Source organism: Telopea speciosissima, chromosome 8 (assembly GCF_018873765.1).
Source record: "Telopea speciosissima isolate NSW1024214 ecotype Mountain lineage chromosome 8, Tspe_v1, whole genome shotgun sequence".
In the NCBI taxonomy this organism is placed as follows: domain Eukaryota; kingdom Viridiplantae; phylum Streptophyta; class Magnoliopsida; order Proteales; family Proteaceae; genus Telopea; species Telopea speciosissima.
In genome coordinates this window covers 24,022,219-24,047,958 of record NC_057923.1, presented here as the reverse complement: position 1 = coordinate 24,047,958, position 25,740 = coordinate 24,022,219, and the positions used below count along the sequence as shown (strand labels likewise).

General features: G+C 40.3%; 1 protein-coding gene across 1 annotated transcript; it reads left to right on the top strand.

The window, feature by feature from the left end:
• The first annotated feature begins 9,149 nt into the window (after positions 1-9,149).
• LOC122672629 (N-terminal acetyltransferase A complex auxiliary subunit NAA15-like) lies at positions 9,150-24,797 on the top strand. Its single transcript, XM_043870087.1, has 4 exons — positions 9,150-9,281; positions 15,805-15,883; positions 24,306-24,388; positions 24,495-24,797. Exons 1-4 carry the CDS (start codon positions 9,231-9,233, stop codon positions 24,771-24,773), a joined length of 492 nt encoding a protein of 163 aa, XP_043726022.1. The 5' UTR covers positions 9,150-9,230; the 3' UTR covers positions 24,774-24,797.
• The last annotated feature ends 943 nt before the right edge of the window (positions 24,798-25,740 follow it).

Genomic DNA, 25,740 nt, shown 5'->3' with positions numbered 1-25,740 from the left:
TAGATCCATAGGATTTGGCGGATTGCTGTCATGCAATTTGGGTCACCTACCTAATCCTCCCAGGGGGTGGTTTGGGGTGTGACAGAGCTTGGTATCAGAGCGAGAAGCTCTTTCTACATTCACAGACAGTGGAATAGGAATAATAAATTATAAGAAAATAAAACATACAATAATTTTAAAAGCTACAGGGGAGTAAATGTAAATAAAGGACAAGCATACACATTAAATATTAATAAAGTTAACTGGCAGTAGCCACTACATAAGTTCAATGGAAGTACTACTTCGAATTACATCTGCTGGAACAAAAAAAAAAAAAAACATAAACCATGATAAAAAAAAAGAAAAAGAAAAGAGAGAACTACATCATGTCAGGCTGAAAGATTAGTGGACTAAAATCCCAAAAAAAGATAAACTCGTGCTGGAAGGCTACTCTTGGGGAGGTATGTCGCTCAGCGGAGGGTGAGTCTGTCGGGAGTCAACGCGATAGTAGGAGTCCCAGAAGTCTAAGCGCTGCTCCATAGAACCTACTCTCCCCTCCAGGGAAGTGAAGCCCTGATCCATCCGTGTTGACATCTGTGTAAGCTGGGTGCGCAGACCCTGAAATTGTGCCATCATAGGACTCTAGCACCTGGGAACTAGTAGCACCGGTCGGCTCATAGGATTTCGCTCGATAATGCTATGGCATCGAAGCCAAGCATTACCTGTCGGGCACCCAAATGCTCGGCTCATTTCGCTCAGTAATGCTACGGCATCGAAGTCGAGCATTACCTGCCAAGCACCCAAATGCTCGGCGTATTTCACTCGGTAATGCTACGGCATCGAAGCTGAGCATTGCCTACCGGGCACCCAAATGCTCGGCTAATTTTGCTCGGTAGTGCTACGTCATCGAAGCCGAGCATTACCTACCGGGCCCCAAATGCTCGGCTAATTTTGCTTGGTAATGCTACAGCATCGAAGGCGAGCATTACCTGTCGGGCACCCAAATGCTCGCCTCATTTTGCTCAGTAATGCTACGGCATCGAAGCCGAGCATTACCTACCGAGCACCCAAATGCTCGGCTAATTTTGCTCGATAGTGCTATGTCATCGAAGCCGAGCATTACCTACCGGGCCCCAAATGCTCTGCTAATTTTGCTTGGTAATGCTACGGCATCGAAGGCGAGCATTACCTGTCGGGCACCCAATTGCTCGGCTCATTTTGCTCAGTAATGCTACAACATCGAAGCCGAGCATTACCTATCGGGCACCCAAATGCTCGACTTATTTTGCTCGGTAATGCTATAGCATCGAAGCCAAGCATTACCTTCCGGACACCCAAATGCTTGGCTCATTTCGCTCAATAGCGCTATGGCAGCGAAGCCGAGCATTACCTACCGGGTACCCAAATGCTTGGCTCATTTCGCTCGGTAATGCTACGACATCAAAGCCAAGCATTACATGTCAGACACCCAAATGCTCGACTGCCTTACCCCATTTAAAAAAAAAAATCCCTCTATTTTTTCCTACATAAATTATCCTCCCTTCTATCATATTTTATATATTTTTTCTACTCCATACTCCCTTACCCTTATTTAATAAGTCTAGGGAGTGGGGGGCATCTGATACATACGAAAATACACTTATACAGGTGTCAACACATCTGTAAGGCTCTTCTAACAATACACGACAGTGTGGGCCACCCATCATTAATGCATCCATGATATTACATCTTCTAATCTCTTCTTATGACAACTCAGCACGATCGACCTTATCCAAAGTTAGCTATGACAGCTAACTATCCATCCAGCCGGATACGAGCTAACCCAGACTATATAAGGAACAATGTTGTATTATTATTTCAAAAGGCATTTTTTGAGTCAATGTACTATTTCAAAAAACACTTTTTCAATGTGAGTCAAAGTTTCAAAAATGTATCTTTTGTTCATTCCCTCCTTTTTACTTCCCTCCATTTTTTGGTTTGAATTTGTTGTGCACTCTTGTGTGCAAGAGGCAATATTGAGCTCTAGAATAGTCCCACATTGGTTGTGGGAGAGTAGCTTGAGGGGTATATATATATATGGTTGGTTTCTTAAGGTGTGAGCCCTTTGGAGAGGTGGTCACCCTACTCTCTAGTGTGTGGGGGGTCCTTGGGGTGCTTTTGAATCGTGTGCTGGTGCGCATCGAGCCGAGTCGAGCCGGGCCAAGCCGTGACCGTGGTTGAGGTCGGGGTTGGGGTGTGGGTGTGGGCAAAACCTTATTTTTAGATAGTATAAGTTTTACACTTTTGAGTTTTAATTTTTATATTAAAACTCGGTATTGGTTCACCCATGGTTCATCTATATGGTTGAACCGTACATGCCTATTCATACATGTATATGGATAGATACACCCCCTCCCTGTACGTGAAGGAAATACATACTGTCATACCTCCTTTGTAAGAGTTACACCCTGTACGTAGGTCACCTGTATTTGTATGGATATATCCCTTCATGAAAGGGTACTCCAGCACTATATATACAAAGTCTTGCCTGCCATTTGATAAACACCACATAAATGAATTGTCACTGCAATAGTCCATTCTAGAGACCAGTTTTTATTGTAGTTTCTTTTATTTAAGAGAGGGCTAGTATAGCCGTTCGGTATCCTTAGTACTCGTATCTGGTTCTGCAACCTATACGTTTAGGAGTTGTTTCATCTTGGAGGGTAAGGTGCAAGGTCAACCCCGTTGCAGAAGTGGGGGCATCTAAATCCTTAAGGAAAGTATCTTTCAGATACGTTTCAACTCGGGTTGTTCGTGCTTGTTCCTTTCTGGTTCGTTTCTCTCTGCAACTGTTGTGCGATTACAGGTATTTTTCTATCTCTGTATATCTGATTAGTCTTACAGTCTTTGCCTTGTATAACAATCTTAAGGATTTAGAATTTATTTGGCTTTTTTCTTGTGTAAGACTATGCCTGAGAATAATACTATGGACCCTCCTGCTACTGTGGACCCTCCACCTACTGCTACTGCTGCCCAAAATACTGTTGTTGCCATACAATCGAGTATGGAAAAATTGAGAATAGTCTCAAAGTTTGATAAAATAGCACAGTTCACCGGGCAAAATTTTAAACGGTGGAAGCAGATGATGCAATTTGCCTTGAAGCAAATAGGGGTGGCGTTTGCATTGACTGATCCCCAGCCTCTGGCCAGTGAGGACATTGCTCTTGATATGAAGAGGATTGCTTGGATAGAAGGAGACTTTCAATGCAAAAACAGGATTCTGAATGCTCTGTCAAATGAACTGTACAATGTTTACAATTCCTTTGACCATGCCTACATGATTTGGACTGCTCTTGTCAACAAATATACTCTTGAGGATGTTTGAAGAAGTATGTGGTGCCCAATTTCCTGAACTTCCAGATGACTGAAAGTGAAACCATTTCTGCTCAAGTAGACAAATTCCAAGTCATGGTTGGGAATTTGGCTAAAGAGAACATGATTTTACCAGATCTTTTTGTCACAAGTTCTTTGATTGATAAACTACCTGACTCTTGGAAGGATTTCAAAACTACTATGAAACACAAGGGGAAAGATTGGTCTTTTGATTAGGTGGTAGTTCGAATCAAAATAGAGGAACGTAACGGTATCAAAGACAGAGGTGAAAAGCCTATTGGATACATTAGATCCAATGCTAATCTGGTGGAAACAGAGAAGAAACCAAATCTCAAGAGGAAAGGCAATCATGTTCAAAAGAATACAAACTCAAAGAGGAAGAAATTAAATTGCTTCATATGCGGCAAGCCGAGTCACTTCAAGAAAGACTGCAGAAATAAGAAGGCGGCTTTGCCAGATAAGGCAAAAGTCAATCTTGTTGAAGAGGAAGTCTTTGCAGCAATGATAACAAAAGTGTTTTTGGTTGAAAAACCAAATGACGGGATAATTGACACAGGTGCTACAAGGCACATCTGTGGGGACCGAAACTCTTTTCTAAGTTATTCTATTTTAGATGATAAGGTCTATATGGGCAACTCCCAGTCATCCAAGGTTATCGGCAAAGGAAAGATTACATTGAAGCTCTCCTCAGGAAAGACACTTGTCTTGGATAATGTGCTGCATGTGCCAGACATTAGACGCAATCTTATTTCAGGGTCACTTCTCAACAAAGCGGGAATGAAGTTACTTTTTGAGTCTGACAAGCTTGTTGTTCTGAAAAATGATGTATTTGTGGGCAAGGGGTATCTTAGTGATGGTTTATTTGTACTGAGTCTTTCTGAAGTAATAAAAGATAAGCCAAGTGCTTCTTCTGCTTATCTTATTGATTATTATGATTTATGGCATGGTAGATTAGGTCACTGCAATGCATCTTACATTTCTTATATGTATAAGAAAGGCCTAATAGACAATCATATTAAGCAACCATTGACAAAGTATCCCACATGTGTGGAGGCAAAATTCACTAAAAGACCACATAGATCAATAGAACGGCAAAGTGGCCTTCTTGATTTGGTGCATAGTGATCTTTGTGATTATAAGTCACTTGAATCTAGAGGAGGCAAAAAATATGTTGTTACATTCATAGATGACCACTCTAGATTCACCATGATTTACCTTCTTAAGTCCAAGGATGAGACGAGTAATGCTTTTATATCCTATAAGGCAGATGTGAAAAACCAATTAGGGAGGAAAGTGAAAAGGCTTAGAACTGATAGAGGTACTGAATACTCTAATCTTGCTCAGTTTGTGAGGAACATGGTATTATTCATGAGACCACCACCCCTTATCAACCTGAGTCTAATGGGGTGACAGAAAGGAAAAATCGAACATTGAAGGAAATAATGAATTCAATGCTCATAAGCTCAGGGTTACCCCTAGACATGTGGGGGGATGCCATTTTATCGGCATGTTACATTTTAAATAGAGTTTCACACAAGAAAATGGGACTGCTACCTTTTGAATTATGGTATGGAAGAAAACCTACTATAAAGCATTTAAGGATATGGGGTTGTCTAGCCAAAGTGGCTATACCAGAACCAAAGAAAAGAAAACTAGGACCAAGGACATGTGATTGTGTTTTTGTTGGATATGCAACGCATAATATGGCATTTCGATTTATGGTTATTAAAACCATAGATGATGTGTTTGAAGAAAATGACATCATTGAGTCAAGGGATGCAGAATTCTTTGAGAATGTATTTCCTCTTAAGTCTAATTTACTAGAAAGTAAGGTTGATAGTAGTGTATTGTCTTTTGGATAAGAAGTGTCAAAGGAAATTGAGCCTATACCTAGTGATTCAAGTCAACTATGGAAAAGTAAGAGGCAAAGAAAAACTACTTTTCGGGCGGTGATTGGGTTGTCTACCTTTTAGACAAGGATCCTTTATCGTATAAAGAAGCGGTTACATCTTTAGATGCCGTGTTTTGGAAAGAGGCCATCAAAAGTAAACTAGATTCCATTCTAGCCAATCACACATGGATATTAGTTGACTTACCTAAAGGGTCCAAAGTATTGGACACTAAGTGGATATTTTGAAAGAAATTGAAACCAGATGGATCACTAGATAAGTTTAAAGCCCGTTCAGTAGTAAAAGGCTTTAGACAAAAGAAAAATATAGATTACTTTGATACATTTGCTCCAGCAGCAAGAATAACTACTATACAAGTAATGATGGCTGTTGCGTCTATGTATAATTTAATTATACACCAAATGGACGTGAAAACAACGTTTCTAAATGACGACTTGGTAGAAGAAATATACATCAAGCAACCGGGAGGTTATGTTGTGCCTGGACAAGAACACAAAGTGTGTAAGTTGGTTAGATCACTTTATGGACTAAAACAAGCTTCAAAACAGTGGCATGAAAAACTTGATTCGGTACTTGTATCGAATGGTTTTCTCATAAATGTCATAAATGATGCTGATAGGTGCTTGTATAGCAAGTTCTATAAAGGTAAAGGTGTGTTCATCGTACTTTATGTAGATGACATGTTGATAATGGGAACAAGTTTAGACATTGTAAAGCAAACTAAAGGTTTCTTAATGTCTATGTTTGATACAAAGGACATGGGGGAGGCTGATGTAATTCTTGGAATTAAGATCATCAGAAAAGAAAAGGAGATTATATTATCCCAATCCCATTATGTCGAAAACATACTAAAGAAGCATGATGATTATGATTTATCACCGGTTAAAACACCTTTGGACATTAATTATTTTTTACAAAAGAATTTGGGAGAGCTTGTCTCCCAAAAAAAATATTCACAAATTATTGGTTCAGTTACATATCTAATGAACTGCACCAGACCAGATATTGCTTTACCAGTTGGAAAATTGAGTCAATATACTCACAGTTCAATTATAGAGCATTGGCATGCCATGACAAGACTATTGCGATATTTAAAGGGAATGATAAACTATGGTCTTCACTATAGTGAAAAACCAACCGTGTTAGAGGGCTATTGTGATGCTAACTGGATTTCAGATATCAAAGAAATGTTAGCAACTAGTGGATATGTTTTCACACTAGGAGGTGGAGCGATTTTGTGAAAATTGATAAAGCAATCTTGTGGAACAAGATCCACCATGGAAGCTGAGTTTATAGCTTTGGAAAAGGCAAAAACTGAAGCAGAGTGGCTCAGAACTTTGATGATAGATATTCCATTGTGGCCAAAACCGTTGCCTTCAATATCACTTCACTGTGATAATCAAGCGGCAATAGCTAAAGCTAAGAATAAAATGTACAATAGAAAGAAGCGCCACATCCGCCTAAGACATAATTTTGTAAGGCAGTATATTAATGAAGGAACAATAGCTATTGATTTTGTGAAATCTGAAAGTAATTTAGCTGATGTTTTTACAAAATCGTTGCCTACATAAATAATTCATGATTCATCTAAGGGAATGAGCTTGAGGCCTGTGACATAGGTCATGTGATGGACACCCAACCTATGTGAAGAGGTACATTCATGAATTAGGTTTAAAAGGTACAAACGAAGTCACTAGATGATTTGGTTAGTACTACTATATATTAGCTCATTCTAGGTAGATAGGAAAAGTAGTACCACCACAAATAAAGGAGGATGAGTTTTATAGACTCTTAATCAAGTTGGATCTCATGTAATGTGGGGGTGTGTTAACTGTGATGCACACTATGGACTGACCTAAATAGATGTAGGAGGTAAGGCCGCCTACCGATGAGAGTTTTACAGGCGAATTCTCTAAACATCTATGAGACCAAGATAGGGGACAAGGCCAGTTAAAAATGTCCATCTTTATAAAAGGGATATCACAAACGGTCGACTAGTAAGATGTGGCTGGTGAATTAGTCAGCTACACCGATGAGGAAAGGTTCAAGAAGTCTGACTTCACCAGTACTCTGTAGCGTAGTTCATCAGACCTAGTGTAGGTTCAAGTCCTGAAGACACCTGCAACGATGTGTCCTCCTATGTCTAATATACTTATCACTCGTTATGTATCACTATTTTGAAACTTGTAGGGGAATTGTTGTATTATTATTTCAAAAGACATTTTTTGGGTAAATGTACTATTTCAAAAAGCACTTTTTCAATGTGAGTCAAAGTTTCAAAAATGTGTCTTTGGTTCATTCCCTCCATTTTTTGGTTTGAATTTGTTGTGCACTCTTGTGTGCAAGAAGCAATATTGAGCTCTGGAATCGTCCCACATTGGTTGTGGGAGAGTAGCTTGAGGGGTATATATATATGGTTGGTTCCTTAAGGTGTGAGCCCTTTGGAGAGGTGGTCACCCTACTCTCTAGTGTGTGGGGGGGGGTTCTTGGGGTGCTTTTGAATCGTGCATATGGTTGGTTCCTTAAGGTGTGAGCCCTTTGGAGAGGTGGTCACCCTACTCTCTAGTGTGTGGGGGGGTTCTTGGGGTGCTTTTGAATCGTGCATATGGTTGGTTCCTTAAGGTGTGAGCCCTTTGGAGAGGTGGTCACCCTACTCTCTAGTGTGTGGGGGTCCTTGGGGTGCTTTTAAATCGTGCGCGCGTGCACCGAGCCGGGCCGTGGCCGAGGTCGGGGTTGGGGGGTGGGTGTGGGCAAAACCTTATTTTTAGATAGTATAAGTTTTGCACTTTTGAGTTTTAATTTTTATGTTAAAACTCGGTATTGGTTCACCCATGGTTCATCTATATGGTTGAACCGTACATGCCTATTCGTACATGTATATGGATAGATACACCCCCTCCCTGTACGTGAAAGAAATACGTACTGTCATACCTCCTTTGCAAGAGTTGCACCCTGTATGTAGGTCACTTGTATTTGTATGAATATATCCCTTCATGAAAGGGTACTCCAACATTATATATACAAAGTCTTGCCTGCCATTTGATATACACAACAGAAACGAATTGTCTTTGCAACAGTCCGTTCCAGAGACCAGTTTTTATTGTATTTTCTTTTATTTAAGAGAAGGCTAGTATAGCCATTTGGTATCCTTAGTACTCATATCTGGTTTTGCAACCTATACGTTTAGGAGTTGTTTCATCTTGGAGGGTAAGGTGCAAAGTCAACCCCGTTGCAGAAGTGGGGGCATCTAAATCCTTAAGGAAAGTATCTTTCAGATACAACTCAACTCGGGTTGTTCGTGCTTGTTCTTTTCTGGTTCATTTCTCTCTGTAACTGTTGTGCGATTACAGGTATTTTTCTATGTCTATATATCGGATTAGTCTTACAGTCTTTGCCTTGTATAACAAACAGTGTTAACAGAGGTAGGTATTGACATTTATTACTTTTTACCATTCCTCACTCATATTGATAGTTACCTGATTCTAGCTTAACCTTCGGAGCTACCTTGGATTAACCCCCGACCAATTGGAATATCCTCCTTTTGTCTTGCAGGTCCTCCACCTCAGCTCGGACGGAAAAGAACAGCAACACTCCCCAAAACAAAAATAACTAAGGCCATGGATTCAATTAAACAAACACTAGATTTTAATTAATTTTTCATTTTGTATTAAAAAATAAAAAGCATAAACGTCCATTCGCGTAAACATCACGATGTAGTACAAAGAATCCCCCCGCCCACAACAAACGATCGTAAAACAAAGGGAAAAATTTTTTAAATGAAAAAAAAAGAAAGGGGACCCATCTTTATTTTAAGTCATTCTACTTTCTTGTCCGGGGTAGGGTTGCAGCTGATAAAATCATAAAACGCCATTTCGTCTTCCGTTCGCGCAGTCCTAAACCTGCGCACTTATAATATTATCCTACGCACCTGTCCCTTCTCTCTCTTCGTCTGCAAATTTCCGGTAAATAATGGGGGGTTCGCTTCCACCCAAGGAGGCCAATCTCTTCAAGCTCATTGTTGTAAGTTTCATTCTTATTCGTTTTGTTATACGCTTCACTAGAATCACCGTGATCATACTTATATTTACTGTTTACAATTTTCTTTCTATTTCAGCAATCCATCCTAGCTCCTTTTTTTTCATCGAAAACTTAGATTTCATGCTTCTCTTTTGCTCGCTTGGTGTGCTTTGATTCATTGAATATCTGATTATTGCTTCTTAATTGTTTGCTAATGAGTTCCTGGAGCTTCAGTACAGTATTAGTGTGATTGACTATAGTTTGCTGTTATTTCTAAATTTTGATTTCAGTTGAGCTTGGCCTTTGAGTTATTGACTTTCGTCCAAGTGGTTACTGGATAGTACATAGCTTTCTGTTTCACTTGTTCCTACCTTTGACCGTCTATATCTGTAACTCTGGTTTTTGGCAGGAGTAAATAGAATTATATGAGTTTTTTTCCACTAGGCTTCGATTCACCCCTCTACTCTTTTGTAATTTGGCTCCAGTTAATATCCACTAGCATTTGAGGCTCAGCATGTGGTTTCCCTGAACCTGGTGTGCTGATGAAAGCAATGGTGTGACATGCAACCAACGCTGTGTTTTTTTTTAGTCTGGACTAGACCCCGAGAAGTGTTTGGTTGTGTTAAGGTAAGATGAAATAGGGGAGTAAGGGTCTGAAAGAGTTCTCAGTGCTTTGGTTTTTGAGTAGGCTGAAGTCCTGTTAAAGCACTCCTCTAGTGGAGGTACTACTGCCAGTCAAAACTCTTGCTAATAAGGTGTAAGAAGTCTTTCTGTTTGATAGAATCCCGTACTTCCTACTAGACAGTCGGGACACAGACTGCAATAGTTCTTCCCCTCTACGAGATCAATGACAATGGCACAAGACTTTTGATCATGTCTCTGGAAAGATAAAGTAACCCTGATGTAAAGTGCTAATGCTCTAATCCCACGGTTTTCAACACTCCCCCTCAAGTTGGTGCAAATATATCATACATGACCAACTTGGAGACCAGTGGATGAAACACTTTACAATTTATACCCTTTGTAAAAAATTAGCAAGCTGATTATCAGAACTAACAAAAGTATGCAAATAATCCCTTGCTCAAGCTTCCCTTTGATGAAGTGTCTGTCAATCTCAATGTGTTTAGTCCTGTTATATTGAACTGGATTATGAGCAATACTGATGGTCGGCTTGTTGTCATAGTAGAGGCGCATTAGATCTTCAAAAGTAACTCCCAGATCACTCAATAATCCCTTAAGCCACATAAGTTCACAAATTCCTTGGGCCATGGCAGGATACTCTGCTTCAGCACTTGACCGTGAAACAACAAATTGTTTCTTGCTTCGCTACGTGATAAGGTTACCTCCAAGGAAGGAACAATATCCAGAAGTAGATCGCCGATAATCAACATACCCGACCCAATCGGCATAAGTAAACGCTTCGAGTATGAGGTTCCCATTGTTAGAGAAGAAAATACCTTTCCCAAGGGCAGACTTCAGGTACCTCAATATATGGTGCCCTGCATCAATGTGAGACGTCATGGGATCATGGAGAAACCGACTAACAATGCCCACAACATAGGCAATATCAGGTGTAGTATGAGACAAGTAAATCAACAGGCCAATGAGTCTCTGGTGCTTTTCTCTGTCAACCGGATCACCCATGATACTACACAATTGGTGATTAACCTCAATAGGGGAATCTGTAGGCCTACATCCAAGCATTCCTATTTCTTTGAGAAGGTCCAAGACGTAATTCCATTGGGAAATGAAAATGCCCTTGTTTGGTCTTGCAACTTCAATCCCAAGAAAGTATCGAAGGGGTCCTAGATCCTTTGTTTCAAACTCCTTTGCCAATAGAGATTTCAGATGGAAAATTTTAGCATCATTGTTAGCAGTGATCACTTGATGTAGGACAAAACATGAAGAAAAAGAGGTCAAACACTGTTCACATGAACAGTGCCAGAACCCCTTATTTTGCCTTGGTGGAATATTATTAGAAGATCCTATGGGGCCCAAGACCAGATCATGTGAAGACTTTTTAGAAGGGTCAATTTGGTCTATGTGTGGGGATTTAGAAGTTTAGTTAGTTTCTAATTTTAGATTTAGAAAGTAGGCTTAAGTTTCTATTTTTAATTAGGCTTAGTTTTTAGTTTCTAATTTTTTTCCTTGCATGTTGGCGGAACTATAAAGTCTAGTTTCTATTTTATGTTGCAAGTTAGTTTCTAAATATTAGTTTCTAATTATGTAAGTTTCTATTTTTTTTTCTTGCTTGAGGTGCAAGTACTGCATTCGTTATAATGTAAAGGCTGCTCAAGCCTCCCCCACGATTTATTGAATGAATGAAGATTGCTTTGGCAAATTTGTTTCCTTTCTCAAGTGTTAAACATGACATGAAGGGTTGAGAAACCTAGCTGAGAGAGCCAAAGCATCTTTATTCCCCTTTTTTCTTGTTTTCTTCCTTCACTCCCTACCCTGCTCGATTCCGTGTTGGTGACTGCTACTGCTTGTGGTTGATTGCTGCTTCTGGAGACATCAATCGAAGGCTGCTGAGTTTTCAACTGCTCTGCTGCTATACTTGTGTCAATATTATTCCACTGCTGCTGCATCTGTGAAGGACCAGAGATCAACCCTAAATCACTGCTGGAGTTGTTGTTGCTGATCAGAGACAAGAAACCTTCTTCTGCATACCTGCTGGCTACACCCTTTGCATTCCCCTGTTGCTGCAATTGAAGGACCTGAGTCCAACATCATCTGCTCCATCGAGGGTGGTATTTGGAAGGTTGATTCAGACCTGCAAGAGGTCCACTTGACCCCAGTTGCAGAGCTTCCTGTTGGCTGGATTGTTCTACAGCACAGACCTTCTAATTTGAGTCCTACCTTCTATTTTCATTCTTCCTCCTCCATTTCCACTTCTGGCCATCAAGATTGACCCAAACTTACAAACAGGGCTTCTACCATTAAGGTCTACACTCGGTTGCAATTGGAGCCCAAAATCAGCTCTGTTTGAAGGTTTTCACTTAACTTTCTAATTTGGTGTTTCGCTGATAATTCAGCATCTGGCCATCAGAACTGAACCAAATTTTGAGCCAAGGATCCTTTTAGCAACCCTACACTCTACCCAAGTTTGATCATCATCACATGGCTGGTTTGGTTATAAACCCTAACTTTCAAATTCTGAGTTTGTTCTTTTTTCAATTTTTCTGTGGTTTTTTGGGACTAGTCTTGGAGTCTTACATTATTTGGAATGATCCTACTGTAGAGTGGTTCTTAGTTGAACCTTTTCTACATTATCACTATATTAGCTACATACACGATGAAGGCAGTAATTTGGGTACCACTTCTTTTTACAAACAAGGTATGATCAGCTTGGTTTTGTTGATATCCAAATTTCTACATGGTTTTTAGGAAGCGACCAAACCACGTCTAGGAGATTGTTTGAGTCCATAAAGGGACTTTTGCAATCTGCAAACATGGCCAGTAGTAGATGGGAAGGTGAAATCTGGAGGCAAGTCCATGTAGACTTCTTCTTCAAGATCTCCATTCAAAAAGGCATTCTTGACATCTAATTGTTGAAGATTCCATCCTAGATTGGTAGCACGCAACAATAAGGTCCTAACCGAATTCATCTTTGCCATAGGTACAAAGGTTTCTTGATAATCTATCTCATAGGTTTGGGTGAAGCCCTTGACAACCAGACGTGCCTTTTATCTTTCAATGGTGCCATCTACCCCCTGCTTGACTGTAAACATTCATTTGCATCCAATGAATTTTTCCCCTTCAAGGCGAGGAACAAGTGCCTAGGTGCCATTTTTATCCAAGGCCTGCATTTCTTCTATCATGGCAGCCATCCACTTTGGATCTTTGATGGCTTCTTTCCAATCCTGTGGAATAGATATAGAAGACAAAGAGGAAACAAAGGCCTAATAGGAGGGTGATAAGGATTTATAAGATACAAAGTGGGAAATAGGATGTTGAGTGCAAGAACGAACGCCCTTTCTAAGAGCAATGGGACAGTCATCATGCATAGGGTTAGAAGGATGAGGTACATTATCAGAAATAGGAGAGATATTACCTGATGTAAATTTGCGTTCAGCCTTTGATTTAACATTGTTGGTACCAGATTTCCAGCACTCTTCAACTTGCAAACTGAATTTCATCGATGGAGGCTTCAAGTTGTCTTCAGCTTTGAAGGCCTTTCAGTGGTAATGTTGTCTAAGGGAATTTATTTGACCTTGCCGTCGAGCTCTGAATGCCTGTGGTAAATATTTCTTGCTCAGGTTTTCCGTCATCTGTCCCCAATTAATAGGTGCTTTGCCTTCATACTGAAGATTTCTCTTTGTAGTTCTCCACCACTCAAGGGCTGGCCCCACTAGATTAGTACGAGCTAATCTCATCTTCCTAGGCTCAAATAAACCATACCAATAAAAAATAATCATCTAAAGCAGCTAACCAATCACAAAATACCTGTGGATCTGGTCTGCCATCGTAGCCCCTCAATTCGAATGCCTTTGGAGGTCTAGTCTGTTCCCTGTAGTCTCTATATTCTTTGTTGCTTCTATTTGGGCGATGAACTTGGGAGTGCACCTGATATATGTCCTCTTCCATGGGCAGATTGCTGTCTCTAAAAGGAGTAACTTGTCGTTGCTCAATTTGTTGTAATCTATCATTCATAGTCTTCTGTTCAACAGAAATAGCTCTTATCTCTTTAGATATAGTCCTCTGTTCAACAGAGAACTTTTGGAACATCTCAAACATTGCAGCCATAGGATCGGGTGCTGCTGGTAATACTCTACCATGTTCATCCATGTCTCTGATACCACTTAATGTAGTCCTAGATTGGTATAGACCAACTAGGAGCTAGTAAATCAGGATCTGATATTAACTGCTGATCTGATTAGGTCAAAATTAGGATTAGGGTTTGAGGTGTTGGTTATGCTAGGCAGGTGTAGGGGAGTCTATCAGTGAAGGTCCTGAGATGTTTTGATGTGCAGAATTTTGTAAACTAGAATGCAGCATGCTAGATTTACGGGTTTTGGGTTTTTGGAAAGTGTAAAGTGAGGGATTCTAGGGTCTAATGGGGGAACTTGGGAGTGGGCTTCGGATCGAGTTTTTCAAGTGTGCAGAGGGACACTTGGTCAGTTTTGGGTGAGGTTCTAATCGTTGGGACAGGCTGGGCAGAAATTAGGGTTTATGGGGTTTTAATGGAAGTGATGGAATCTAGGGTTTGTGAGGGAGTTTGAGGCTCAAACTCAGATTGAGTTTCCCAACTGAGGGGAAGATTTGATCCAAATTTGGGGCAGAGGTGATGGCTGGTTTCTTCTGTGAGTGACTTAGGGTTGTGGGAAATTGAAAACAAGAAGGGGGTAAACTTAGGGTTGGGCTGTAGAGGATTAGAAGAAGAATTATGGGGTTGGGGATATTTTCAAACTTACTTGCAGTGGCAGAGGATGATTGGCAGCAGCATATAATTGCAGTAGCTTGAATACGAACCACCCAGGCTTCACACCGCAAGGTATCAATTGGATCACACACCAATCCCACCAGCTTTGTTCACACACAAAGCAGTTCTTCAAGAGAAGAAAGATAGCAGCAGCTTGCAAGAGTAGATTTTCATAAACAGTGAGGTAAAGAGGAGCCCCACAGTTAGCTTAATTTATATTGGCCAAAGGCCTAAATTCTTATGCAGTCTAAGAATAGGAATCCTAGGCTGTGTCTAAATACAAAACACTCCCTCTCTAAAATTCGTGGAGAGGTGTGGACCTTAAAAAATAACTTAGGTTGAAAAGATTCTATTCTAAAATCACTTAAATTAGACCAATGGTTCAATTGGTTCAATTTAAAACACTAAAACATGAAAATAATTTAAGTATAGAGCTAATCCCGTATGCAACCTATGTACCCCTACTTTAGGTCCATAAAAGTGACCTTATTATAGTGAAAACTCATGGGATCGAAGGCCCAACATGTATATAACCCAACCTTAGACTTATTCCTAATAAAAGAAGCCTAGTTTGGTGATAGATCTGCATCACGGGGTCTGGGGAGGGTCATAATGTACGCAGCCTTACCCCTGCTTCGCGGAGAGGCTGTTTCCTGAAACTCGAACCCATGACCACGTGGTCACAATGGAACAACCTTACCGTTGCACCAAGGTTCACCCTCATGTTTCTTATAAATCATATCTTCTCTAAATATGTCATGGGTGTGACATGGCCACAATACATGCTAATAGAAAAGTCAAATGAATGCCTTAACTCTCGTTTTATCTATGTCCAGATAGTAAAAAATTAAGAAGTTTGTTCCTAGCTCTTTCTATTTGTATTATTCTCCAAAACTGTGGTGGTTATCCTCCTCTCTTTGTTTCTTCTACTATTATTTGCTAGTTTATTTAAACAAACAACTTACCAAATTTTAGCTATTGCTTCATGGATTCATGCCCCCCCACCCCCACTCCCAAAAAAAAAAAATTTTTTTTTTTTTCATACAGTGAGCCCACTCATCTTCTTCAAATTGGTACATTATTGTTACATGTTCTCATTTGCAGAAATCATATGAGACTAAGCAGTATAAAAAGGGATTGAAGGCTGCAGATGCTATCTTGAAAAAGTTTCCAGATCATGGAGGTAAGATTAGATTCACTGAAATCCTGAAATCAGATAACGCTTCGTCTGTATGTTCATGTTAAAAATTAAAGCTTTTGCCATATAAAATCTTTATTTATCAATTAATATTTATGTATTGAAATTACAAAAATCATCCATATGTAAAGATGCATGAAATCGGAAAATCTGGGATTCCTTTTATTTTATTACATTCAAAAAAAAATATTTTTCTGGACTTCTTGGGGTTCAGTATAAAATCCATTATTTTTGTGATTCACTATAACTTCTGCCATCCCATGCTGTGTCTTGTCTTAGTATAAAATTAATCTGTTTCAGTGTCATCCAGGGTTTGTTGTGTTACCATTGGTTGAGTACTAAACTACTAATCTTGGATGGAATGCAATTTGGCAATGTTTAGTGTGAAGTTGGTTACTTGTTTAGAGGGATACCCATGTTTCTCCTTGCGTCGGTATACTGGAATACTGGAGCTAAGGGAGAATAAATGTGATCCATTGGAAGGATCATCAGTATATATAAGAATGAGGGAGGTCCTTTGGGTAATTGGGTTATAAACTGGCAGTGACAATTCCTGATTTATTACTTAAATTTTCTGTTGATTTGCTTCCCTCTTCTTCTTTTCTATCTGCTGTTTTGATGGGCTTTATTCCTTGAGTTTGTTTTGGAGCCCCTTTGGGACTTTTTTGTTATTCTGTTGGCAGTTGTAGCTGTGGTGATTTGGGTCTGTTTGGTCATTGGTGAATGGTGATAGTCCTAGGTTTGTCCCTTGGGTTTTAAGTAGCTTGCTCTGGGTTCTTGCTGCTCTTCTGAGAAACCTTTCCTCTCTATTATTTATTTGTTTTAGAAATTCGCTTGACTATAGAAGGAAAAGTATCAGAAATTTTATTTAAACATAAAATCCTCACCATGTAGTTATCATTGTATTCATACATAGGACTTATTCTGCATTTGTAGGTTGGCATTTTATTATGGTCTGAAAAGGCTGAGAAAACTTCGGTTTTGGAAAGGCATAATCTCTCTTTGTCTCTTAGAGGAGTTGTTCTTCCCATTTAAAACTGTGATTCTTCAGTATCTTATTTGTTGCATGGTTAGTTTTCACTACTATGATTTACGGACAGCGACTCGTCACATGTGTTTCTTCCTCGTCTGACACAGATCCAGAAACAGGAACACGCCTTTGTAAACTGACTTTGTGCATTGACCATACCATATAATGTTGGTGTAAATTAGTTGATCCTTGTTAGTAAAGAGAAACTATGGGCAGCATATACAAATTTATTTATTTAGGTGTATTTTAGTAAAGCAGTCAATTTACGGTTTCCATCCCAAAAGTTCGAACTGGTAAGTGGAGGGACTCCCAGGTTTATAAGGGGGTCTGTAGGCTAATTAGTACCCAATGTGGGACTAAACTCCCAATACTTCCCAGCACGTGTGGCAGTACATACTGCGGACACGTGGATATGGCGAAAACCCGCTTTGATACTGTTGAAATAGGCTGCTTACCCGATTGGGGTAAGTAGTCCTAGTTAGATTAGGATTAGTCCTACTAGTCCTAGCTGATTAGGATTAGTCCTAGTCAAGTTAGGAGTAGTACTAGTCAGATTATGATTCTCTTCTTTTATTTTTTCCCTTTGTTTTATTGTTTTTCCCTCAGCCGAGTCCTATTCTGGCATTCCTAGTTGTATTAGGAATTCCTAATAGGATTAGGACTGGGGCAATATTCCTATTTGTACTTTGATTAATTGTACTTCAATTCTATATAAATAAAGGGCCTTGGTGATCGGTTTAGATCATTCAAGCATTATTTTCACTGCTGTTTACATAGTATCATAGCAGTCTTCTCTGATCTAGGGTTTTTTAAAAACTTTTCCACATTGTTCTTCTTCTCTTCCATCTTCTCCATCGATTTCTTCTCTTTCTCTCTTTCCTCTTTCCCTTGGATCTTTCCATCTTTCAAGGGCAGCACTGATGAGGTGATCCTATTATGGTCTAAGTGCTGCCCTCCATCACACCTCAATTTTTTTCATGCCCTAAATACAGAATTACGATAGCTGCTGTTACCTCTCTCTGCGATATTTGGACTGCTTCTATTTTTTTGGAGATCGACACTATTGACATGGAAGGTTGATTCTTCACTGTGGAGCACCACCTGCAGGCCTCTGGACAGCATCTATTATATCTGAATTATCATACACTGAAGCACTCAAGTTCCAGCCCCTCTTTTCCCTTTATCGATCTCAACTGTCAGGGTTTTGAAAAGCCCTGACACCTTATCGATTTTGGCTTTCTGGGCTGTTGTTTGAGAAGATTTTTTGAGGGTTAATTCCCTGGTTATACTGCTGCACTCGACCTCTCTTTCAGCCTCAACTGCTGCTGTTTTTGATGATCTGAATTTTTTTCCAAATTCAAGGATCGATTTCTGCGTGGCTGCACTATGGGTGACTCAAAGATTACTTCAGCTACTTCGGGAGGAGATCAGAATAGGACTGATTTTCTTCCCTATGCTGCTGCCATTAAGCTTGATGGCACGAACTATTTAATTTGGGCTAGATCATTATCCCTGACTGTGGCTGGTAGGGGACTCATTGGCCATCTTACTGGCACCACCAAACAACCTACTGAAGAAGGGGCTTCTCGTACTAAATGGGCTGCCAATGATGCAATGGTGATGTCCTTTGTTCTGAACTCCATGACCACTGACCTCTCTAGTCAGTATCTTCTCCTTGACATTGCTACTCAGATACGGACTGCTGTCAAGAGTACTTATGGTCGCTCAGGGAGTGGTGCTCAGGTTTATGAGATCAGGAAAACACTTCAAAATACCACTCAGAAGGAGATGACTGTTACTAAGTATTATGCTGCCCTCAAGTGTTTATGGCAGCAATTGAATCACTATGCTCGATTTCAGCCTACTACCACTACTGATGTTGCTGCCTACCACACCTATGTAGATCAGTTTCGGGTCTATGATTTTCTGGCTGGCCTCAATGATGAGTATGATCCTATTCGGGTGCAGGTTCTTGGTCGGGTTCCTTTCCCCACTTTGGAGGAAACCTTTTCTTATGTGCACAGTGAAGAGACAAGGAGGGCTGCTATGATGATTACTCCTAAAGTTGAAAGATCAGCCTTGCAGACTGTTAGCTCCACCACTGATAATTCTTCTGACAGTGTTGCTGCTAATGCTACTACTAAAGAGCCTGTGAAGTGTGATCATTGCCACAAACCATATCATACTAAGGCTCAGTGTTGGAAACTTCATGGGAAGCTTGCTGATTTTGAGGCTAAACGTGGTCGTGCCAAGTCTAAAAACAAAGCCAATCACACTGAAAGTGTAGCTTCAACTCCCACTACTGACATTGGTTTCTCCTAGGAAGAACTTCAAGCTCTCCGGCGTCTGTTGAACACATCTGCTGCCCCTACTACATCTGCTGCTAATTCAGGTTCCTTCTTTGCCCGTACAGGTATTTCCTTTGCTGGTCATTGTGCATCAGTAGTCTCCACTCCTTGGATTATAGATTCCGGGGCTACTGATCACATGTCAGGTTCCTCCAGTCTTTTTAACACCTATTTTCCTGCTTCTGGTAAGGACAAAGTTAAAATTGTTGATGGGTCCCTCTCTTCCATATCTGGGAAAGGATCCATTGGCTGTTCCCCTTCTCTTACATCATTTTCTGTGTTGCATATTCCCAAGTTTACCACTAACCTTCTTTCTATTAGCAGTATCACCAATCTCTAAACTGTAAAGTGACCTTTCCTACTCATTGTGTTTTTCAGGAATTGGACTCGGGGAAGACGATTGGATCGGGTAAAGTGCATGGCGGATTGTACCTGCTTGATGGAGATCCTGCATCTACCCAGGCTTTACCTTCTAGGCTTTGTTCCCCAGCATCGTTCTCTTCTGAACTACACATATGGCACTCTAGACTAGGACACCCACCTTTAGGTACTTTATCTACTTTATTTCCAGCATTAAATAATACATGTAATAAAGAAGATTTTTTTTGTGAACCTTGTGTCTTGGCTAAATAGACACGTTCCAACTATCCAATTTCTAATAAAAGGTCATCTTCTTTATTTCATGTTGTTCATACTGATGTATAGGGTCCTAGTAGAAAAGTTTCCCTTTCGGGTCATCGGTGGTATGTAACTTTTATTGACTGCTATTCTAGGTTCACTTGGGTCTACCTTATGCACAATAAAAGTGAGGTTTTTTCATGCTTCCAGCACTTTCACCAGCTGATTAAAACTCAGTTTAATACCCCTATTCAGATTTTGAGGAGTAATAATGGGAGAGAGTGTATGGAAGGTCAATTCCAAAAATACCTGGCTGCCCATGGAATCCTCCATCAGACCAGCTGTGTTGATACTCCAACCCAAAATGGTGTGGCTGAGAGGAAAAATCGCCACCTCTTGGAGGTGGCTCGTGCCCTTCAGTTTGCCCGCAATGTCCCTAACGTTTATTGGGCGGATGCTGTCCTCACTGCGGCCTATCTCATTAATAGGCTGCCCAGTCGGGTCCTTAACTCTAGACCCCCTGTTGAGCTGTTACTTGGCTCTTCCTCATTTATTGTTCCCCCTAAGGTATTTGGTTGCGTTTGCTATGCCAGGGACACTAGGTCCCCGGGCAAACTTGACCCACGTAGTCTCCGGTGCATTTTCTTAGGGTACTCTGCTACACAGAAGGGGTACAAATGCTATCACCCTCCATCCCGCCGGACATTTGTTAGCATGGATGTTGTGTTTCATGAGACTGTCTCCTACTATGTGTCCCCACCTCTTCAGGGGGAGAGTGTTAGCGAAGATGTGTTGATTATAGACTCTCCACCTCCACTCCAGTTCGTCTATAATGAGTCTGAACCTGTTCAGCCTGCTTCTAGTCCTCCCTCTGTGTCTAGGGGAGAGGTTCTTGTACAGGGGGAGATTACCTCCTCCCTTCAGGGGGAGCAAACCACCCCAGCCCAGACTCCTGTCCAGAGGACCATTAGTGAATTTCAGAGGAGGATTGATGCTAGTAACATGAAGACCTATGCGAGGAAACATAAACAGGTTCAATCAACTGTTGCTCCCATACCCATCCAATTGCCGAACCTGGATCCAGAACCTGCCTCTCCACCTGGTAATGGTCCTTCTCCTGAGTTACCTATTGCTCTTCGCAAAGGTGTCAGGACTTGCACTCAGCATCCCATATCTCATGTTGTTTCCTATGACTCCCTTTCCCCATCATTTCGTGCTTTTATTTCTTCTCTTTCTTCTGTTCGTGTTCCTAACAATTGGCAGGAAGCTCTATCAGATGGAAAGTGGAAGGCAATCATGATGGAAGAAATGGAGGCTTTGAAGAAAAATAACACATGGGAGCTTGTGGTTCTTCCACCTGGGAAGAAAACCGTTGGATGTAGATGGGTGTTTGTGGTGAAACAGAAGGTGGATGGCACTCTGGATAGGTATAAAGCACGGCTCGTAGCCAAGGGTTTTACTCAGACATACGGCATTGATTACCAGGAGACCTTTGCACCTGTTGCAAAGTTGAATACCGTTCGTGTGTTGTTATCATGTGCAATCAACCTTGGTTGGGATTTGTAGCAGCTAGATGTTAAAAATGCCTTCCTAAATGGAGCACTGGAGGAGGAGGTGTATATGGACATTTCACCAGGGTTCTCTTGTGACAGAAACCAAGGAAAAGTGTGTAGGCTGAAGCGTGCACTTTATGGGCTGAAGCAGTCACCTCGAGCATGGTTTGGCCGGTTCCACAAGGCCATGATTTCTGTGGGCTATAAGCAGAGTAATGCTGATCACACACTCTTTATAAAGAGGGCTGGTGAAAAACTCACTGTTCTTATAGTCTACGTTGATGATATAGTGGTTACCGGCAATGATGGTGATGAGATCAGACGGTTGAAGACCTTCCTTGGACAAGAATTTGAGATTAAAGATCTAGAAAAGCTACGATACTTTCTTGGGATTGAAGTGGCCAGATCTTCTAAAGGCATTTTTCTCTCCCAGAGGAAGTATGTCTTAGACTTATTGGCTGAAACCGGGTTGTTAAGTTGCCATCCTTCAGATACTCCTATGGACCCTACTGTTCGACTAAAGGAAAAAGAGGGTGAGCCTGTTGATAAAGGCCGGTACTAAAGACTTGTAGGGAAGCTGATTTATCTCTCACACACTCGTCCTGACATTGCTGTCGCCGTGAGTACTGTGAGCCAGTTTATGCATGATCCCTACTCTTCTCATATGGAGGCTGTTCTTCGTATCTTGCACTATTTGAAGTCAGCTCCTGGAAAAGGAATTCTTCTGTCTATGTATGGTCATCTACGGATAGAAGCATACACTGATGCTGATTGGGCTGGTTCTGCAGATCGCAAGTCTATTTCTCGGTATTGCTCCTTTGTAGGTGGAAATCTTGTCACATGGCATAGCAAGAAGCAAAATGTAGTTGCTCGTTCTAGTGCCGAAGCTGAGTTTCGAGCTATGGTACAAGGTATTTGTGAGTTACTCTGGCTTAAAGGTTTGCTACAAGATCTTGGTGTTCCTATTCGTCTTCCTATGATGTTGTATTGCGACAACAAGACTGCAATTAGCATAGCACACAATCCTGTACAACATGATCGTACCAAGCATGTTGAGGTGGATAGGCATTTCATCAAAGAGAAGTTAGAAGATAGGCTGATTTGTATTCTCTTTGTGACATTTGCGGATCAACTTGCTGATATCTTCACCAAGGGATTGTCTGGAAAATTGTTTCATCCCAATCTACTCAAGTTGGGCATGATCGACATCTTTGCTCCAACTTGAGGGGGAGTGTTGAAATAGGCTGCTTACCCGATTGGGGTAAGTAGTCCTAGTTAGATTAGGATTAGTCCTACTAGTCCTAGCTGATTAGGATTAGTCCTAGTCAAGTTAGGAGTAGTACTAGTCAGATTATGATTCTCTTCTTTTATTTTTTTCCTTTGTTTTATTGTTTTTCCTTCAGCCGAGTCCTATTCTAGCATTCCTAGTTGTATTAGGAATTCCTAATAGGATTAGGACTGGGGCAACATTCCTATTTGTACTTTGATTAATTGTACTTCAATTCTATATAAATAAAGGGCCTTGGTGATCGGTTTAGATCATTCAAGCATTATTTTCACTGCTGTTTACAGATACCATGTAAAGTTCTATCCCAAAAGTTCAAACTGGTAGGTGGAGGGACTCCCAGGTCTATAAAGGGGGCTGTAGGCTAATTAGTAGCTGATGTGGGACTAAACTCCAAACCCTCCCCCTCATGATATAATATTAACAGAAACAATCAACAAGAAGTTTAGGATAGAAAGAAAACATCAGTGTTGGACCTTGAGCTAGATTAAAAGTATAAGATGTACAGCAGTGTCCGTAAGAGCATTGCGTCTAGCTGTGTCCACACAGGTCTTTGACATGACACGCGGACACAACAGAAATCTAGGAGGTAAGGAGCTCCAAGAAATTTGTAGGTTTTTGATACTACTTTTTCATGTCAGCATTTTCTGTGCATTAACTATTGGAAAACTAAACACATTCAGATTCAGGTCTATGGGTGTAAAAACTCTTGGTTATGGATAAGGGCACATGACTGGGGTTATTGCAACTTGATGCGGTTTCGGTAGCCTGGTTGTGTAAGCAGTATCTAGTTTGGAAGTTCAGGCCTAAACCAGGTCATCGATTCCAGCATGGGCAGTTTGGGTATTAGGTACCTTTTGGGGAGATTATTGTAATTCACTAATTTGAGAATTAAATCATTTAGGAGTTTAGCTGTCGATAGGGGTTGAGAGTTGGAGTTTTAGCTTCAGTCAGTTTGGTTTTGAATGTTTTATTGGGTTTCAGGTTATGATTGGGAATCCATGTGTGAGTTGAAGTTGGTTTGTGAGGAGCTTTCAAATATGTACTCACCCCCAATCAGATATACAAATTTTGAATGAAAAGTTTTGTTATATTTGTGAGTTGCTGAGCTACTGGTGATTGGCTGATAGCATCCACTGATCTATTGTATGGGCGCTAGATTGGGTCAGCCTAGTATGAGATAGGTTAAAGGGCTTGATTTAATTTGTTCCATCAGATTTGGAGCTTTTTGCGAATCGGTCAAGTACTTAATATACTCTTACTGCTAGTCTTTTACAGCTTGTAATAAACTATGCCATTGTACATTGTTTAAAGTAGAAGGTGAGTTGAGTTTCCACAATGCTCACATTTCCCCAAAATAGTAGCTTTCACAGAAAATTTTACTTTTGAGTGTACCTTTTTCACCTATAGCATCATAAACTTTCAGAATGTGATTTAAAGAATTGCTGATTTTGAAAATATTTTCTGTAAGCATAGATATTGTTGTTGTTGTTGTTATTATTAATTTATTTGTTATAGGTGAAAATCTTTTGATTTTTAATGATCTGGTATACTTTTACTGTTCCATTACTAGAAACATTGTCTATGAAGGGGTTAACATTGAACTGCATGGACCGCAAAGCTGAGGCATTTGAACTTGTCAGGCGTGGACTAAAGGTTGGGATAATCTTTCAGTATTTTTGTAGATGAAACATATGCCTTTTGTCAACATTGATAATGCCATATCCTTATATAATATCTTCTATTTTCTTATTTACTGCAGAGCGACCTTAAAAGTCATGTTTGCTGGCACGTTTATGGCCTCCTATATCGATCAGATAGGGAGTACCGAGAGGCCATCAAATGCTACCGAAATGCTCTAAAGATTGATCCAGACAACGTTGAAATACTTAGAGATCTCTCTCTATTACAGGTTGAAACTCTATATACAGGACTTTATTTCTTGAAGTGGTCTCGTACAATCTACAAACTACAAAATTCTTGTCCTTGTTTGCTGTACTTACAAACTGTAAGCAATTATCTAAATCACAGAGGTAATTAGAGTGGTAAAGCAAATAATTCCATAAAAGAGAGCTATGAAGCTCAAAAAAGATATGAGGTCTTTTGATTAAGAGGATGTTATTATAAAGGCACAATTTTTTAGATCTACTAGATAAGAACGGAAATTACAAAATAAGTAGGTTTCAAATTCGTTTTGCATCCACTATTTTCCATTTTGAAAAGATTTACTCAATCCCCAAAGTTAGTTAATACTCATGCCACACAAGAATAAAATAAAAGTAAACTTCCAAAGTTGCCCCAAAAATCTGTTTTAAACTTTTAAACCATAATGGGAAAAATAGGAGGGAAGGGGCGCGCAATCTTCTTGTTAGCAAAACACGATGTGAGTGAATGACTTGAATGATCTGATTGATCAGACAAGCCCTTTATTTATAATAAAGGGAAAATTACAAAGGGGACATAAATACCCCTACACTAGCCGACTCTATAAGAGACAAGACTATACCTAATGAAATAATAATTAAACTACCCCAAAAGGAGGTGTACATATTCCAACACTCCCCCTCAAGTTGGAGTATACATATATCAAAAGGAAACTCCAGCTTGAACTAATAAGAAAAAAATAAATGCACTCCGACAGTCTAATGCTTCCCCTCAAGTTGGCGCATATAAAGCACTAATGCCCAACTTAAACAAAATAGGAAGCAACGGAGTTGCAGCAGAGTCCAGCTTGACATACTGGCAGATGGATGAAGCTCCCAAATAATCTTGGACATAATAAATCTTCAAGAACTGAAGATAATTGATCTTCAAAACCTGGACAGACTTGATCAGCAAACTGGGACAGGATTGTTCTGCAAAGCCTGGGTAGGATCGATCTTCAAAATAGAGAGAATCACCGATCTTAAAAAGGGCAGAAAAAGGGCAGACACAATCTTCCAAAAAAGGCAGCTTTCATCGATCTTCAATAGCTGTCCAGTGATGAATCTCGGATCGTCACAGTGACA